General features: G+C 44.3%; 1 protein-coding gene across 3 annotated transcripts in view; it reads left to right on the top strand.

Annotated features, from left to right (window-relative positions):
• DEPTOR (DEP domain containing MTOR interacting protein) overlaps positions 1-19,823 on the top strand; it is a 186,230-nt gene that overhangs the window by 81,311 nt on the left and 85,096 nt on the right. For all 3 annotated transcript variants that reach the window (XM_054498937.2, XM_054498936.2, XM_063669041.1), the window contains exon 4: positions 13,424-13,602. In XM_054498937.2, the coding sequence (XP_054354912.1) occupies positions 13,424-13,602 (179 nt within the window). The remainder of the gene's footprint in view (positions 1-13,423; positions 13,603-19,823) is intronic.

Genomic DNA, 19,823 nt, shown 5'->3' on the forward strand with positions numbered 1-19,823 from the left:
GTTCTAGTTTCACTGGAGGGATAAAAATAGTACATAAAAATTGAGAGGAAATTCAGGCCGAGTATGGTGGCTCACGCCTGTAATCCCAGCACTTTGAGAGGCTGAGATGGGTGGATTACCTGAGTCAGGAGTTCGAGACAAGCCTGGGCAACATGGCAAAACCCTGTCTACTAAAAATACAAAAATTAGCTGGGCATGGAGGCGCACGCCTGTAATCCCAGCTACTGGGGAGACCGAGGCAAGAGAATTGCTTGAACCCAAGAGGTAGAGGTTGCAGTGAGCTGAGATCCATCACACTGCCCTCCAGCCTGGGTGACAGAGTGAAACTCTGTCTCAGAAAAAAAAGAAAAAAAAAAGGAAGTCAAAGAATTTCTTTTTTTTAAAAAAAAGAGACGAAATTCAGAGAGGGCAAGACCTGTATGGATTGCTCCTTAGTTGGGATACGTTCACAGAGACCGTAGGGCTTAATCTGTCCATTTAAAATAGTCCCACTGTCTCCATTGACACTTTATATGAATGACAGCCAGGCCCCTTCTGCTCTTTCCATCAGGCTGGTGCAGCCCCTCACCTCCACACAGGACACAGGACTGGTCATGAAGGCCTGGAGTTGGATTTCAGCCCCTGAACCTAGGTTCCTTTGTACAGTGAACAACCTGTATCACTGTACAAGTAGCCCCTAAAGTTCTGAGATACATGTGCGGAATGTGCAGGTTTGTTACATACGTAATAGTGTGTGCCATGGTGGTTTGCTGGCACCTAGGTATTAAGCCCTGCATGCACCGTGCCCTCCCACCACTACTGGCCCCAGTATGTGTTGTTCCTCCCTGGCCGTGTCCATGTGTTCTCATTGTTCAGTTCCCACTGATAAGTGAGAACATGTGGGCTTGGTTTTCTGTTCCTGTGTTAGTTTGCTGGGGATGATGGCTTCCAGCTTCATCCATGTCCCTGCAAAGGATGTGTAGTTTCAATTTCTTCAGGGAAGGGAAAATGGGAAGAAGCGAGGGAACACCATGAGTAAGGAACCAAGGTGAGATTGAGTATGTTCTATTCAGTGTCTGATATGAAGGCTGGTGAAGGAGGGTAGAAGATCCTCGTTGTCAGACTATGAAGTGCTGTTTCTTCCCCTGTTCCTCACCTTTTCCAGTATTGCAGTAGTTTTACTCATAAATATTAACTGAGCAGCTGTTTATTAGTTCCAAACCAAATTATTATGAAAATTACATCAATTTAGCTAAGTAACATGTGCTCTATAGACAATAGCATAGTACTTAAAAATATCAATGCTCTTGTGAGCATTTCTCCCTAATTAATACTTTCTTGCTGTCAACGCCGAGGGAAAACTTTCCCTTTCTTGCTGTTGGGGCCAAGGGAGAAAAGGCATATATATTTATGCATAGTTTTATGTGACATAGGAACCTTTAAAATGAAGACCCAAAGATACAGGGGAAATTGTCCATTTCTATGCTAAGGTTCAAGAAATTATGAACAGTTGTGTAGAAATATGACTGGAGGCCAGGCGTGGTGGCTCACGCCTGTAATCCCAGCACTTTGGGAGGCCAAGGCAGGCGGATCACTTGAGGTCAGGAGTTTGAGACCAGCCTGGCCAACGTGGTGAAACCCCGTCTCTACTGAAAATACAAAAATTAGCTGGGCATGGTGGCACACGCCTATAATCCTAGCTACCTGGGAGGCTGAGGCACAAGAATCACTTAATCACTTGAACGCAGGAGGTGGAGGTTGCAGTAAGCCAAGATTGTGCCACTGTACTCCAGCCTGGGTGACAGAGCAAGACTCTGTCTCAAAAAAAAAAAAAAGAAAGACATATGATTGGACAAAAAGGGTATGATCTATGATTAATAGACTCAGTGGGGAAACCCAGTAAAGCCTGTCTATCTAGATTCTTCTTGGCCTCTCTGAGCATGCATTCCTTCTGAGTGTGGGGTAAGACCCTCTCTGGAATGGGGGTCTTATGACCTACAGTCAAACAAGATAGGTCAGATAGCTTCTTTTTTTTCTTAAGACAGATTCTCACTCTGTCACCCAGGCTGGAGTTCAGTGGCACGATCTTGGCTCACTGCAACCTCCACCTCCCCGGTTCAAGTAATTCTCCTGCCTCAACCTCCCGAGTAGCTGAGATTACAGGTGCCCACCACCACACCCGGCTAATTTTTTGTATTTTTAGTAGAGGTGAGGTTTCACCATGTTGGCCAGGCTGGTCTCAAGCTCCTGACCTCAGGTGATCCACCCACCTTGGCCTCCCAAAGTGCTAGGATTACAGGCGTAAGCCACCACACCTGGCCAAGGTAATGGTTTTAATATTTGGGTGAATGAATTATTAACTTTTTTTTTTTTTGGAGACAGGGTCTCACTCTGTCGTCCAGACTGGATTGCAGTGGTGCAATCACAGCTCGCTGCAGCCTCAAACTCCTGGGCTCAAGTGATCCTCCCACCTCAGCCTCCTGAGCAGCTAAGACTACAGGCATGTGCCACTACACCCAACTAAACTTTTGGTATTTTTTGTTGAGATGGGGTTTTGCCATATTGCCCAGGTTGGTCTTGAATTCCTGGGCTCAAGTGATCCTCCCACCTTGGCCTCCCAAACTGCTGGGATTAAGGTGTGAGCCACCATGCCTAGTCTGTTTTGCTTTTAAAAATAATTGATCATGTTAACACATGACTTGTTTTTTAAAGCTCTCTTTCTAAATTCTGAAGCATCTTTTTGACCTAAGCCCCACAGGCCATTTTGTCTCCCTCCCTGGCTTTTGCTCCTGTACATCATTCACATCTATTCCCAGGTTACATAGGGCCTCCTCAACTCTTTTGAATTTTTTTTCCCAATGTACAAGGAGATCGCTATCAGCTTATTTCTATTCTTGTACTGGCCCCTAAATGTAGTAGTTCCTTCTATTGTAGTGCTGCCTTCCCTCTAGGTTAATATGCGTCTGGGAAATCTGAGTCAGATATAGATCCAGGAAAGGTGGAAATCAGCTCACATGCACAAGCAAAACCTGGTGAGTGCTTGCAGCAGGCAAATATCGGGGGGTGTGTGTGTGTTTATGTATGTGTGTTTTGAGACAGTCTTGTTCTGTTGCCCAGACTGGAGTGCAGTGGCACAATCTTGGCTCACTGCAACCTCCGTCTCCTGGGTTCAAGCGATTCTCCTGCCTCAGCCTCTTGAGTAGCTGGGATTACAGGTGCCTGCCACCACACTTGGCTAATTTTGTATTTTTAGTAGAGACAGGGATTTGCCATGTTGGCCAGGATGGTCTTGAACTTCCAACCTCAGGTGATCTAACCACCTCAGCCTCCCAAAGTGCTGGGATTACAGGCATGAGCCATTGCACCTGGCCTCTACGATTGAATTTTAAGAGTTATTATGTTCTGGATGCAAATCCGTTATTAGACATATACTCTGCAAATATTTTCTCCCATTCTGTTCTTGATGGTATTGTTTGTAGCACAAAAGTTTTTAATTTTGAAATAGTCCAATTTGTCTATTTCTCTGTTATGTTGCTTGTGCTTTTGGCACCCTATCTAAGAAAACATGCCTAACCCAAGCCTATGGAAACTTGCTACTTATGTTTTCTTTCAAACATAGGAGTTTTATAATTTTAGCTCTTATGTTTAGTTCCATAATCCATTTTGACATAATTTTTTTCCTTTCTTTTTTTTTTTTTTTTGAGTCAAAGTTTCGCTGTTATTGCCCAGGCTGGAGTGCAATGGTGTGATCTCGCCTCACCGCAACCTCTGGCTCCTGAGTTCAAGCGATTCTCCTGCCTCAGCCTCCCAAGTAGCTGGGATTACAGGCATGTGCCACCACGCCCAGCTAATTTTGTATTTTGGGTAGAGACGGGGTTTCTCCATGGTGGTCAGGTTGGTCTCGAACTCTCGACCTCAGGTGATCCACCCACCTTGGCCTCCCAAAGTGCTGGGATTATAGGTGTGAGCCACTGCACCCTGCCAACATAATTTTTATATAAGGCATGAGGTATATATTAAAAACCACTGAATTGTACGTGTTAAATAGGTTAATTTTATGGTATGTGAATTATCTCTGAGTAAAGCTGGAAGAAGAAGGAAGGGGAAGGGGCGGGAGAAGAGAAGGAGAATAAGTCATCTTGGCAGCATCTGCTTCCTCTTTCTTGAGCCCCGCATCACCACGTCCAGACTTCCTTACTGGAGAGAGGCTATTTTGAGGGACACCGCAGAGCCAACTATCTAGTTCTGGCCATCATCTGCATGTAATTGTGAGTGATCCCAAGCTAGAGTCATAGAGGAACTGCCCAGGTGAACCCCAGACAATGCATACAATGCTAACATATAATTAAATGATGGTTATTTTAAGCCACCAAGTTTGGGAGTAGCTTGTCTTATAGCAAAAGATAATTGCAACAAGTAGTAAGTCAAATTCTTGCTTTAACGTTGTGACTACATATTAATCCTAAAATAAAATCCCACGAAAGGCATGGTCTTCAAAATAAGAACCTGGATGGAGACATTAGTTGATTATAAGGGGAAATGAAATAAGGAAGCGCTAAGGCTGGTGGAGCATGTTGTAAATGGCAAGTTGATCCAATCCAGGCAGGCATGCCAGCTGGCCTCAGTCCTAAAGCTCACACTGGCAGAAGCAGCTAACCATTCACTTGTCCAGAGGCCACCAGATACTTAGTAGGAGCTCTAGAGGGCTGGCAGGTCATGTTTCTAGTTACAAGAAATGACACAAGTTAACCCCATCCACTGGCCCTCCCCATTCCCTGAAAGGAAAATCACTGAACTGGAAGGGACAGAGTGGTCAGAAACAGGGATAAAGGCCGGGAGTCTGTGTCTGTATCTTAAATGGAGACTATCAGTGGTGCCAAACTCTCTTGATTATCTCCACACAGGTCTCTTTTTTTTTTTTTTTTTTTTTAAGAGACAGGGTTTTATTTATTTATTTATATATTTTAGATGGAGTCTCATTCTGTCACCCAGGCTGGAGTGCAATGTCACAATCTCAGCTCACTGTAACCTCTGCCTCCTGGGTTCAAGTGATTCTCCTGCCTCAGCCTCCCAAGCAGCTGGGATTATAGGCACCCACCACCACACCCAGCTAATTTTTTTGTGTTTTTAGTAGAGACGGGGTTTCACCCTGTTGGTCAGGCTGATCTTGAACTCCTGATCTCAGGTAATCTACCTGCCTTGGCCTCCCAAAGTGCTGGGATTACAGGCGTGATCCACTGTCCCTGGCCAGAGACAGGGTCTTGCTGTGTCATCCAGGCTTGAGTGCAGTGGCACAATCATAGCTCACTGCAACTTTGAACTCCTGGGCTCAAGGGATCTTCCTGACTCAGCCTCCCAAAGTGCTGGGATTGCAGGTGGAAGTGAGCAACTGCACCCAGCTTGGAGTTATTTTTAGTATATACTTGGATAATGATGTATAGTAGGAGAATGCATATAATTAAGTTTAATTTATTCATTCAGCTTTTTGAAAACCTACTGTGCTAGGAAAAAATTGTGAACCACATAGACAGGGACTCTGGTCTCAAAAAGCTTCTAATCAAGTGAGCAGGTAATTCCCCTAGGGCTTCAAGAGGGACCTTAGAAATGGTACATGGTCCAGATTTGTAGGAATTGGAGATTTCTTAGAGAAAGTGATACCTAAAACCAGAAAACTGAGGACGCTGGTTTTTCCTCCATTTTGTCCTCCAAGACACCTTATTTGAGAGTCAAAAGAAATGAAGGAATGGTGGTATTTCTCGCCTGGGCATGCACTCACATGGGTTCTTCTATTTCTTTCTTTCTTTTTTTTTTTTGTGACAGAGTCTTGCTCTGTCACCCAGGCTGGAGTGCAATGGTGCGATCTTGGCTCACTGCAACCTCTGCCTCCTGGGTTCAAGCGATGCTCCTGTCTCAGTCTCCCATGTAGCTGGAACTATAGGCATGAGCCACCATGTCTGGCTAATTTTTGTATTTTTAGTAGAGATGGGGTTTCACCATGTTGGCCAGGGTGGTCTCGAACTCCTGACCTCAAGTGATTCGCCCACCTTGGCCTCCCAAAGTGCTGGGATTACAGGCATGAGCCACCGTGCCCAGCCTCTATTTCTTTTCTAGATTCTTGTCATCATTCCATGTGGCTTTATTCTATTCAGTTTATTCCCTGGAACTTCAGTGTTCATCCGTCATTCTGTTGTGACTTTCTGAGCTATGTAACATGCCTCAGTGTGTGTGGTTTCACATATCTTTGCCACTGCTTATTCATATGAATGTGTTCCAGCTATCTATTCCTACAAAACAAGTCATACTAAGATTTAGCAGTCTAAAACAAACAATGATGTGTTATTTCTTCTGATTCCATAGTTTGCGTGGTGGTTACTCTATTGGTTTCATCTGGGCACATTCATATGCTTACTGGAGGATCAGCTGGGCTGGAAGGTCCATGATGCCCTCATTCACATGTCTGATAGCTGGTGCTTCCTGTTGCTTGGACAACCTGGTCCTCCTCCTGTGGCCTCTTCCCCTCTAATAAGCTAGACCTGCCCCCTTTCATGGTGATTTCAGGAGGGCATTCCAAGGGGCAAAGGTGGAAGTTGTAAGGCCTCTTAAAACCTCACCTTAGAAGTTGCATAACGTCACTTTCATTGCATCCTGTTGGTCAAAGCCAGTCACAAAGCTAGGCCAAGTTCATCACCTTAGAAGTTGCATAACGTGGCCGGGCATGGTGGCTCACACCTGTAATCCCAGCACTTCGGGAGGCCGAGGGTGAATCACTTGAGGTCAGGAGTTCGAGACCAGCCTGACCAACACGGTGAAATCCCATCTTTACTAAAAATACAAAAATTAGCCAGGTGTGGTGGCATGCACCTGTAATCCCAGCTGCTCAGGAGGCTGAGGCAGGAGAATAGCATGAACCCGGGAGGCGGAGGTTGCAGTAAGCCGAGATCACGTCACCACACTCTAGCCTGGGTGACAGATCGAGACTCTGTCTCAAAGAAAAAAAAAAAAAGAAGAAGAAGAACCTCACTTTCACTGCATCCGGTTGGTCAGAGCAAGTCACAAAGCTAGCCCAAGTTCAAGGGAAATTGAAATGGACTCAGCGTCTGGATGGGAGAAACAATGAAGTCACACTGGAAGACACATGAGGAACTACTGTGTCCATCTTTGCATACAATTTCCTAGACAGTGTTTTTATGTTTCTGTCACTTGCGTTGACATACTTGTGACAGTTGTCCTTACCACCTTCTAAGAAGGGGTTGTCCATTATTATATTAAATAAAATTCATATCGCTTATACCAACTCAGCTGTTACTAACTTTGGGAAAGAAGCCTGTTGCCTGTTGGCTCTTTCTTTCTTTCTTTTTTTTTTTTTAGACAGAATCTCGCTCTGTCGCCCAGGCTGGAGGGCAGTGGTGCTATCTCGGCTCACTGCAAGCTCCGCCTCCTGGGTTCACGCCATTCTCCCGCCTCAGCCTCCTCAGCAGCTGGGACTACAGGCGCCCACCACCACACCCAGCTAATTTTTGCATTTTTAGTAGAGACAGGGTTTCACCATGTTAGCCAGAATGGTCTCGATTTCCTGATCTTGTGATCCACCTGCCTCGGCCTCCCAAAGTGTTGGAATTACAGGCATGAGCCAGTGCACCCGGCCGCCTGTTGGCTATTTCTAAGCATGGATTAAAGTGCAGAAGAGGTTTGATTTGGGAAAAGATCTAAATAGATCCTTTTTTTTTTTTTTTTTTTGAAACGGAGTCTTTCTCTGTCCCCCAGGCTGGAGTACAGTGGTGTGATCTCGGTTCACTGCAACCTCTGCCTCCCAGGTTCAAGTGATTCTCCTGCCTCAGCCTCCTACCACAGTAGCTGGGATTACAGGCATGCACCACCACACCCAGCCAATTTTTGTATTTTTAGTAGAGATGGGGTTTCACTGTGTTGGCCAGGCTGGTCTTAAACTCATGACCTCAAGTAATCCGCCCTCCTTGGCCTCCCAAAATGCTAGGATTACAGGTGTGAGCCTCTGTGCTTGGCCTCTAAATAAGATTTTTAAGTGACTTCTGTTACATGCTGAATGAGAAGGTCTTTAATGAGTTCTATTAGATGCTTATACCTTGTATACTCTTATCCTTTTAATAAGGGTATACATTCATGGGCCAGGCACAGTGGCTCACACCTGTAATCCCAGCACTTTGGGAGGCTGAGGCAGGTGGATCATGAGGTCAGAAGTTCGAGACCAGCCTAGCCAACATGGTGAAACCTCATTTCTACTGAAGATACAAAAATTAGACATGATGGCACACGCCTGTAATCCCAGCTACTCAGGAGGCTGAGGCAGGATAATTGCTTCAACCTGCGAGGCAGAGGTTGCAGTGAGCCGAGATCAGGCCACTGCACTCCAGCCTGGGTGACAGGGTAAGACTCCCTCTCAAAAAAAAAAAAAAAAAAAAAAAAGGAGTATACATTCATATACTTAGAACTTCACTTGCCCCCAAGATTTTTGATGATAACAACAATTTAGTGCAGGAAGTGGAACAGGTATTATCTTCCTCATTTAATATGAGTTTGGGAGACAGTGAGAAGGTACATGACTAGTTTGTAGCAGAGCTGTGTTTGGGTCCCAGGCATCTAATTTCTAATCCTGAGCCCCTTTCATGGATTTCAAATAGAAATCTAATCATTCATTCTTCTAGGAAGAGAGAAGGGACCTTAAAGGAATCTCCATTTTCATCAGCTCATAGCTATGAAGGCAGAAATTCATCTTGCCCCAATGTAGCTACAATGATTACTTACATAGCATAACACTTTATGTATACTGTACATTATTTCTTATTACAAAGTTGTTTCATTCACACTCATATGATTTTCACAACAGCTGAGTAAGGATACCATTATACTCTTGAGAAAAACAAGGTTGAATAAAAGAAAAGTGGCTCCCAGCATGTTGGAAGGCTGAGGCTGGCGGATCACCTGAGGTCAGGAGTTTAAGACCAGCCTGGCCAACATGATGAAACCCTGTCTCTACTAAAAATACAAAAATTAGCGGGGCTTGGTGGCACGTGCCTGTAATCCCAGCTACTTGGGAGGCTAAGGCAGGATAATTGCCTGAATCCGGGAGGCGGAGGTTGCACTGAGCCAAGATTGCACCATTGCACTCCAGCCTGGGTGGTGACAAGAGTGAAACTCCATCTCAAAAAAAAAAAGAAAGAAAGAAAAGTGGCTTGCCTTACATCTCAAAGCTATTAAGTGACTCACCGGGATAAACTTAAATCTTTGAATGCCTAGTCCAGTGTTCTTCCTACCATTATATTCTTGAGAAAAACAAGGCTGAATAAAAGAAAAGTGGCTGGGCACAGTGGATCACGTCTGTAATCCCCGCCCTTTGGGAGGCTGAGGCGGGTGGATCACCTGAGGTTGGGAGTTCGAGACCAGCCTGACGAGCATGGAGAAACCCCGTCTCTATGAAAAACACAAAATTAGCCGGGTGTGGTGGTGCATGCCTGTTATCCCAGCTACTTGGGAGGCTGAGGCAGGAGAATCGCTTGAACCCGGGAGGTGGAGGTTGCGGTGAGCTGAGATTGCGCCATTGCACTCCAGCCTGGGCAACAAGAGCGAAACTCCATCTCAAAAAAAAAAAAAGTGGCTTGCCTTACATCTCAGAGCTACTAAGTGACTCACTGGGATAAACTTAAATCTTTGAATTCCTAGTCCAGTGTTCTTTCTACAGCATGGTTGGGCTCTGAGTTTCAAAGCATTGAAAATAAACATCATATGGCATTCAGGTACAGGGCTTAATTACCTCCAAATGCAATGATTGATAGGTATAGAGTGAGTGTTTGCATGACCTTGAGCAAGTTTCCTTCCCACCACACTGAAAGCTGCCCTTCCATTTTTCTCATTTGAATGGGAACTACATTTTTCTCATGTGGATAAAGAGGGTTTGGACTACAATGATCTCCAAGATTTCTTCCTACTCTAGAATGAAATAATTGAATTTGTATTGTATATTATTATTAGTTTCAAAGGAAATGAAGGTTTTTAAAAGAGACAGCCAGACTTTCATATGGAAGACAGTAACTCATCAGGAATAATTTTACAGAGGAAGATGACACAATGACCGTGACATTTTATATGGTTCAATTTTTAATTTAACAAAGTTTTATGGGCCAGGTGTGGTAGCTCACACCTGTAATCCCAGCACTTTGAGAGGCCGAAGCCAGCAGATCACTTGAGATCAGGAGTTTGAGACCAGCGTGGCCAACATGGTAAAAACCCATCTCTACTAAAAATACAAAAAAAAAAAAAAAAGTAGCTGGACATGGTGGTGCATGCCCGTAGTTTCAGCTACTTGGGAGGCTGAGGCAGGAGAATCACCTGAACTTGGGAGGTGGAGATTGCAGTGAGCTGAGATTGCACCACTGCACTCCAGCCTGGGTGACAGAGCAAGACTCTGTCTCAAACAAAACAAAACAAAAACAAAAAACCCCAAAGTTTTATGGACAAACATGGACACAACCTTCTTGGAGCCTATAATTGACCTGTCTTTAATCTGATAATCACAGAAACTGTACAGGGAGCAATGAGATGGTCTAATTGAGACCTGACCGTAACCGAGATGCAAAACAAGAAGTCAAGTAGGCATGGGAGGGGGTGGTGGGGAGAAGAGAAGGAGAGCATTTTAGCCATGGGGATGGCAAATTCAAAGGCCTGTGGTAGATGGGACATGGTATGTTTGGGGAACTGAAAGAGGGCAGGATCACGCATACTTTATAGGCTATGTGAAGAATTTTGGTCTTTATCCTAAAAGCAATGAGAAGCTATTGAAGTGTATTTTCAACAGGGGAAGGACATTATCAGGTTTGAATTTTTAAAAGATAATTTAATAGCTACGTGTAGACTTAGGGGTCCAAAGTTGGGTTGAGAATAAGAGTGAATGCATAGTATAGTCAATTAAGAAAACACTGTAGTTGTCTAGGTTAAAGTATTGGTATTTTAGACTAAGGTGGTGGCAATGCCTGAGATGGGAAGGCTTAGACATACATGAGAGAGATTTTAGGAGTTCAAGTTCACAGTTCGTGCTGATGACTGGGCAGGGGGTGAGAAAGAGAGAGGGGCCAAGGACAATGCCTCATTTTCTGGCTGGACAGTGTAAGCATTGACTGGCACAAGACCAGGTTTGGAAGGAAGAACGTGAGCTCAGTTTTGGGCTTGTTGATTTTGAGGTGGCTTTGAGAAATCTATGTGGATGCAAAGCTGTAGGGTTGGGAGTATAGGCCTGGTCTGGGAATATAAATTGGGGAATCTGGAATGTGGATAGTAATTGAAGACAGGGAAATGGAGGAGCTCACCAGAAAGACTATGGAATGAGAAAAGAGGTATGTAGGGACTGAATCTCAAGGAATTCCAGCCTTTAAAGTCCAGGGAGATGCAGAGAAGCCAACACAAGGGTAGCTGAGTAAAAGGTAGGAGCAGAGGACAGGTCGGAAACCAATAGTGTGACTGATGTCCCCCTAGCCAAGGGCAGTGGTCAGTACCTTCTACTATTGGTTTTTTTTTGTTTTTTTTTTTTTTTTTGAGAGGGAGTCTCACTCTGTCACTTAGGCTGGAGTGCAGTGGTGCAAACTCAACTCACTGCAACCTCTGCCTCTGGGTTCAAGCAACTCTCCTGCCTCAGCCTCCTGAGTAGCTGGTGCTACAGGCATAGTGCCAATGTGTCTGGCTAATTTTTTTGTATTTTTAGTAGAGATGGGGTTTCGCCATGTTGGCCAGGCTAATCTCAAACTCCTGACCTCAAGTGATCCACCAGCCTCGGCTTCCCAAGGTGCTGGGATTACAGGTGTGAGCCACCATTCCCGGCCCCATATACTGGTATTAATGTCAACCAGAATAAGGACTGACATTTGTGTTACATTGCATTATATATGGATGCATAGGAGAACACTTATAGGCCCAGTTGAAGCTATTTTGGAGATGTGAAAATGGAATCCAGAGGAGTTGAGGAATGCCTGGGAAGATAGGTGTGAGAAGCAAGCTATGTGGGTATGGGAGGATTTCAAAAGAGTCACTTATGTAGTCGTCTTAGTTCAGGCTACTGTAACAAAATATACCATAGGCTGAGTAGCTTAAACAACAAACATTTGTTCGGGAGGTCCAAGATCAAGGTGCCAGCAGATCCAGTGACACCTGCTTCTTGGTTTGCAGGTGGCTGCTTCTTGGTTTGATCCTGCTTCTTGGTTTGCAGATGGCTGTCTTCTGGCTATGTCCTCACATGGCAAGAGCAGAGAGAAAGAAAGAGAGCAAGCTCCCTTTTGTCTCTTTTTATAAGGGCACTAATGCCATCATGATGGTTCCAGCCTCATAAGCTAACTACCTCCCAAATGTGCCACCTGCAAATGTCATCACATTAGAGACTAGAGATTCACCGTATGTAATCAGCAGGCACGGCTGGGCACGGTGGCTCACGCTGGTAATCTTCGCGCTTTGGGAGGCCAAGATGGGCAGATCACGAGGTCAGGAGTTTGAGACCAGCCTGGACAATATGGTGAAACCCCATCTCTACTAAAAATACAAAAATTAGCCGGGTGTAGTGGCATGTGCCTGTAATCCCAGGTACTCTGGAGGCCAACGCAGGAGAATCACTTGAACCCAGGAGGTGGAGGTTGCAGTGAGCAAAGATCGCACCATTGCACTCCAGCCTGGGCAACAAGAGTGAAACCCCGTCTCAAAAAAAAAAAAAAAATTAGCGAGGACACACTCAGTTCACAGCACTAGTCTTCTTAGCACAGAAGTGAAATAATGCAATTAGGAAAGAAATACTAGCTTTTTCATAATGGTAGAGTAGAACATGAAATTGTAACTTCTTTTCAAGATTGCTAACTTGAATGCAGTCTACTAATCGTAGAGTTTTGGATTGCATTTCCAATTTTTTTTTTCAAATTACTAGGAGAAAATGCATCTTGTTTGCTTCTGAAGCAATTAGAAATTACATGTGTGATAGGCTGGGCATGGTGGCTCATGCTTGTAATCCCAGCACTTTGGGAGGCCGAGGCGGGTGGATCACCTGAGGTTGGGAGTTCAAGACCAGCCTGACCAACATGGAGAAAACCTGTTGCAACTAAAAATACAAAATTAGCTGGGTGTGGTGACACATGCCTGTAATCCCAGCTATTCGGAAGGTCAAGGCAGAAGAATTGCTTGAACCCAGAAGGCGGAGGTTGCAGTGAGCCAAGATCACACCATTGCACTCCAGCCTGGGCAACAAGAGTGAAACTCTGTCTCAAAAAAAAAAAAAAAGAAAAGAAAAAGAAAAAGAGAAATTACATGTGTGGTGGCACCTGACAGCTGTGTCTGTCTGTCTGACAACTTTGCTGTGGTACTTCATGGAAGTCTATGATTTCAAATGAAATGTTTTCCTTTTGTGTAGGTTTATTTTTCTTTTCCCTTTTTTTCTTCCCAGGCTGATGAGCCCTGAAAACACACTCCTGCAGCCCAGGGAGGAGGAAGGGGTCAAGTATGAGCGTACCTTCATGGCATCTGAATTCCTGGACTGGCTTGTTCAGGAAGGTGAGGCCACCACGAGGAAAGAGGCAGAGCAGCTTTGCCACCGGCTTATGGAGCATGGCATCATCCAGCATGGTGAGTGTATTGGGCAGCTTTGCTGCAGGAACAAACAGCCAGCCCGAAATCTTGTGTCTTACAACAACAAGTACTTATTTCTCACTCATGAATCTGTAAGTCAGTGGCACCTCTGCTTATGTTCAGCTTGTCTCCAAGCTGGGGGTCAAGTTCAGGTCTGTGCTCCATGCCTTTCCATTCTGGGACACAGACTAAAGGAATATCCGCTATCTGTGATGTGTTGTTTTTAATAGATGATTGCAGATGCTAAAGAGGGCAGGCAGGTTCTTATAGCGCCTCCAAAAGCTGCTGCTTGGATGTGATGTAACATCACAACTTTGTATCTAACTGGCTAAAGCAAGTCATGAAGTCAAGTATAATATGGAGTTGGGAAGTGGATGCCTCCTAGCAGGTTGGTTGTTAGAGGAGAATAAACATTTCCTGAACCATGATGTAAGCTGCCACAGTGAAGAGTTAAGCCAAAGAGGCTTCATAAAAGTATCACTTTCCTTTTAGGTCCGAATCATAATGATGCAATTTAAGTTACTGGTTAAGAAGTGTTTTAGTCAGCCCTTTGTATCTGTGCGTTCTGCATCTGTGTATTTAACCAACCATGAATTTAAAATCTTTGGAAAAAAGTTGTGTCTGAACTACACACACATAGACATTTTTTCATCATTATTCCCTAAACAGTACAATGTAACAACTACTTACAGAGTGTTTACATTGTATCGGGTATTTTACGTTGTATCTGACCTACGTTGGTTAACTGTAGGTCATGAGACTCCCATTCCAAGTCGGGCACGGTGGCTCACACTTGTCATCCCAGCACTTTGGGAGGCTGAGGTGGGTGGATCGCCTGAGGTGAGGAGTTCAAGACCAGCCTGGCCAACATGGTGAAACCCCAACTCTACTAAAAAATACAAAAATTAGCTGGGTGTTGTGGTGCACATCTGTAATCCCAGCTACTCAGGAAGTAATCTAGAGATGATTTGAAGTATACAAAAGGATGTGCATAGGTTATACATGTAAGGACCAAAAGAACACTTTCCCCTTTGCCCGCTGAAGGTTTGCTGAAAATCACTGACAAGAGGAAGATTTGTTTTGTTTTGTTTTGTTTAAGACAGAGTCTCCTTCCATCACCCAGGCTGGACTGCAAAGGCACCATCTCGGCTCACTGCAACCTCCCCATCCCGGGTTCAAGCGATTCTCATGCCTCAGCATCCTGAGTAGCTGGAATTACAGTGGGATTACAGGCGCACTAATTTGTGTATTTTTAGGGGAGGGATTTGCCATGTTGGCCAGGCTGGCCTCTAACTCCTGGCCTCAAGTGATCCACTCGCCTTGGCCTCCCGAAGAGCTGGGATTACAGGCGTGAACCACCGTGCCGGGCCCAAGAGGCAGATTAATAGGAGAAAAGGCATACAAATTTGTTAACATGTATGGCAGCCTTTAGAATGAAAACCCAGAAATACAGGGAAAATTGTCCATTGTTATGCTTACGTTCAACAAAGTATGGACAGTTATGTAGAAATATGATTGGACAAAAAGGGTATGATCTAAAGTTAATAGACTGAGTAGAGCAGCCCAACAAGGCCTGTCTGTATAGATTCTTTTTGGCTTCTCTGCAGCATTCATTCCTTCTAGGTGTAAGGCAGGACCCTTTCTGGAATGGGAGTCTTTTTTTTTTTTTTTTGAGATGAAGTCTCTCTTTGTCACCTAGGCTGGAGTGCGGTAGCGTGATCTTGGTTCACTGCAACCTCCGCCTCCCGGGTTCAAGTGATGCTCCTGCCTTAGCCTTCCGAGTAGCTGGGATTACAGACATGCACCACAACACCCGGCTAATTTTTGTATTTTTTAGTAGAGATGGGGTTTCACCATGTTGGCTGGGCTGGTCTTACGCTCCTTACCTCAGGTGATCCATCTGCCTCAGCCTTCCAAAGTGCTGGGATTACAAGTGTGAGCCACCATGCCCGGCTTGGAATGGGAGTCTTATGACATACAGTTAACCAACGTAGGTCAGATAATTTCTTTATGGCCTGTTTTTACACAGAAAGGCAGAGGGAAAGTTAGAGTAATATTTTAAGATTTTATGTAATCCCAGCACTTTGGGAGGCTGAGGCTGGTGGATCACCTGAGGTCAGGAGTTCGAGACCAGCCTGGCCAACATGGTGAAACCCCATCTCTACTAAAAATACAAAACATTAGCTGGGTATGGTGGTGTGTGCCTGTAGTCCCAGCTACTCAGGAGGCTGAGGCAAGAGAATCGCTTGAACCCTGGAGGTGGAGGTTGCAGTGAGCCGAGATTGTGCCACTGCATTCCAGCCTGGGTGGCAGAGCAAGACTTCATCTCAAAAAAAAAAAAAAAAAGAGTAAGTATTGTTTTACAGTACTTTTATTTCATTTAGATATACACTATAAAACATAGGGATATATGCAGGTATATAGTGAGTTACAACCTAAAAATTATTTGTTACTGTGTATTGGAGTCAAATATTTTGGAAGCCATGGATCTAGAGGCATTGCTTAGAGTGAGTGACACTGTATTCCAGGCTGCTTTCTCCTGTGCAGTTCTGCCACAGTTGGACTCACAGCTGTCTGTTGGTGGCCTAACATGTCTAGCTCTGGTTTAAGTTCACTGAGGAAAGGAAGATGGACAGGGAAGCACAGTGCTGGTATGATCCCTGACCTTAAGCAGTTCCTAGTATTGTCAGGACTATGAGATGGTCATAGAAGCATTTAGAGGACAGTAGAAGATGTGCTATCTATTTCATTTATTTATTTATTTTATACTATGTGCCAGCACTGTGCTGATCCTTTTAGCCTTATTAACTTATTAGTAAATAAACTCTATGAGGTAGATATTCTTTTTTTAAAAAATGTATTGTGATAAGAACATTAATATGAGAGCTACCTTCTTTTATTATTATTATTATTATTTGTTGAGACAGTTACTGCTCTGATCATGCAGTGGCAGATCTCGGCTCACTGCCACCTCCACTTCCCAGGTTCAAGGGATTCTCCTGCCTCAGCCTCCCGAGTAGCTGCGCACCACCACACTCAGCTGATTTTTGTATTTTTAGTAGAAACAGGATTTCACCATGTTGGCCAGGTGGGTCTCGAACTCCTGACCTCAAGTGATCCGCCTGCCTCAGTCTCCCAAAGTGCTGGGATTACAGGCATGAGCCACCATGCCTGGCCTGAGAGTTCCCTTCTTAACAAATGTTTAGATGTACAATACTATAGGACCAATATTTTTATTATCTCCATTTTACAAATCAGGAGGTGAAGGCACCAATAGGATAAATTACTTGCCTGAGGCCACTCAGGTAGTAATGTCCAAATGGATATTACTGCTAGTAAGTGTGACCTTGGAGTTGGGTGGGATGACTGGGGTTTTTCCCCAGTGAAAAATGTTAGGTTTAGGTTACAGTTGGTTCTTTCATATCTTTGCTCTACAGAGAAAAAGTCAGATGAGGCTGGGCATAGTGGCTCAGCGAGCTGGCCAACATGGCAAAACCCCGTCTCTACTAAAAAAACAAAAATTAGCTGGGAGTGGTGGTGGATGCCTGTAATCCCAGCTACTTGGGAGGCTGAGGCAGTGAGAATCACTTGAACCCTGGAGGCGGAGGTTGCAGTGAGCCAAGATCACGCCACTACACTCCAGCCTGGGCGACACAGCAAGACTCCATCTCAAAAAAAAAAAAGTCAGATGATACCAACTTCTAGGAGAAAACCAGCCTCTTATACTGTGATGTACTGACTCCCACTGTATATCCTTGGCTTTAGAAAGAAGATAGAGGATGCTGTGAATGGTTTCTAAATGATTTCCAAGGGATGAGTAATTATGCTTCAATTACAGTGTAACTTTGTAATGTTATAAACAGAAACACCATAAAGGTACAATGTAAAGGATAAAATAAATACATTTTTGATAATAAATCTTTTTTTTTTTTTTTTTTTTTTTGAGATGGAGTTTTGCTCTTGTTGCCCAGGCTGGAGTGTAATGGTGTGATCTCGGCTCACTGCAACCTCCACCTCCCAGGCTCAAGCAATTCTTCTGCCTGCCTCAGCCTCCCGAGTAGCTGGGATTACAGGCATGTGCCACCATGCTTGGCTAATTTTTTGTATTTGTAGTAGAGAGAGGGTTTCACCATGTCAGTCAGGCAGGTCTCGAACTCCTGAACTCAGGTGATCCACCCACCTTGGCCTCCCAAAGTGCTGGGATTACAGGCGTGAGCCATCGCGCCCGGCCGATAATAAATCTTAACCACAGAAGTATGCTTTCCATGGTTGTAGGAGGGCTGAATATTCTATATAAAAACTGGGTTCTGAGGGAGTTTCAGTTTCCCAGCACAGTAATTCATTGCTAGGTCACAGGTTGTAACTTGGAGTTATGAAAATATGGCCACCATACCTGTGTATGTTAGAGCTCATGGTAAGTACCAGTTAGTGTCTTGAGCAAAGCTTTTAATTGTCTGGCTAATAATTAATTTCATAGGTTAAACATTAAGGAAAGTCAGCCTTTAAGCTTTGAGCAGAAAGTTTCTGGATAAAAGTGGTTCCCTATTTTGAAACCAGTAAGTGTAAAAATCAGGTTCACCTATGAAATCCTAACTAGCTTCATCTATGAATGGTGACTGGTGTGCTTTACTCAAGGCAGAAATTGTTAGATGAATAATTAACATGCATGTGTATTTATGTGGATATATATATGCATGTATATGTACATATTTATACAAATGTCTGTATGTTGACCACATCTATACATATTTGTCTAGCTTTTTAATTTATAGATGTGTACCATCTATAAAGGCATTAGGCTACTTTATAGATCTTAATATACTGTGTATTTAATATGTGTGCTTCACACATATGCTTTGTATGTTGTACTTATTAAATCCTCACAGCAATTTTGTGGCATTAGTATTATTATTGCAGATTTACAGTGAAGAAATCTGGGTTTCAAATCCTTTAAGAGATTTTCTCAAGTTGCAGAGCTACCCTGTAGCTACTAGGTGTTGTGTCTTAGAAAGAAGCTTGCCTTGATCTGGGATGTATGTGACTGGGTATGGCTGCCTGGCACGATGGAATGAGCACAGTCTTTGGAAAGAGAGACTGGATTTAGATGCGGCTTTTTCACCTACTAAGTGGCCACGTCTGCATCTTGTAACTTTCCCATTCCTCGGATTTTGAAACTATAAAATTAGAGTTACATGATAGACCTTTGAGAGTTTGTTTTTTCAGAGACCTATGAACATCCACAAGTTCAGTGTGTACTAGAAGGGTTCAACGTGTAGTTGTGTTCGTGGCTAAGATTTATTACAGTGAAGGGATACACAGCAGGGTCAGCAAGAGAAAAGGGCACATCGGGTGGAGTGTGGAGAAATCCAGGCACAGTTTCCTATGTCATTCCTTCTTGAAGGGACTCCCTTCTCTAGCCGTGAAATGCAGTAACACGTGTGCAATATCTCCGCCAGGGGAGCCCTCCTAGGGGCCAAGGGAAAATATCCCCTTTGCCGTCTGAAGGTTGGCTGAAAAATCGGCCGGGCCCAGTGGCTCACGCCTGTAATCCCAGCATTCTGGGAGGCCAAGGCGGGCGGATCACAAGGTTGGGAGATGGAGACCATCCTGGCTAACACGGTGAAACCCCATCTCTACTAAAAATACAAAAAACTTAGCCGGGCGTGGTGGGGTGGTGGGCGCCTTGTAGTCCCATCTACTCGAGAGGCTGAGGCAGGATAATGGTGTGAACCCGGGAGGCGGAGCTTGTAGTGAGCGGAGATTGCACCACTGCACTCTAGCCTGGGCAACAGAACGAGACTCCGTCTCAAAAAAAAAAAAAAAAAAAAAAAGGTTGGCTGAAAAATCAACTCACAAAAGACAGATTAATTGGAGAAAAGGCAAACCAATTTATTAGTGTGTACACTGGGAGAACCAGAGTGATTGCTTAATATCCCAGTGGGGTACAGATACTATCTATCCTACTTCTTAGAGGAAAGGGAGATGGAGAAGTGTGAACGATTTTTAGGAGGATTCAATGGGCTTGAAGAATATACAAGGGCCTGCTACAAAGTCCATTGCGTCAGCAGAGCAGACCATGGTTTATGGCAAAAGTCTGACCAGGTTTGTCGACAGACTTCAGTCTTTCTTCCTGTCATATGAGTTCAGTTAATGAAAACTCAGGGAAGGAACCAGAGGTAAATTGTTTTCTTCTTTGGCAGGTCCAGACTTACGCAGGT

This window comes from Pongo pygmaeus, chromosome 7 (assembly GCF_028885625.2).
Source record: "Pongo pygmaeus isolate AG05252 chromosome 7, NHGRI_mPonPyg2-v2.0_pri, whole genome shotgun sequence".
Classification (NCBI taxonomy): domain Eukaryota; kingdom Metazoa; phylum Chordata; class Mammalia; order Primates; family Hominidae; genus Pongo; species Pongo pygmaeus.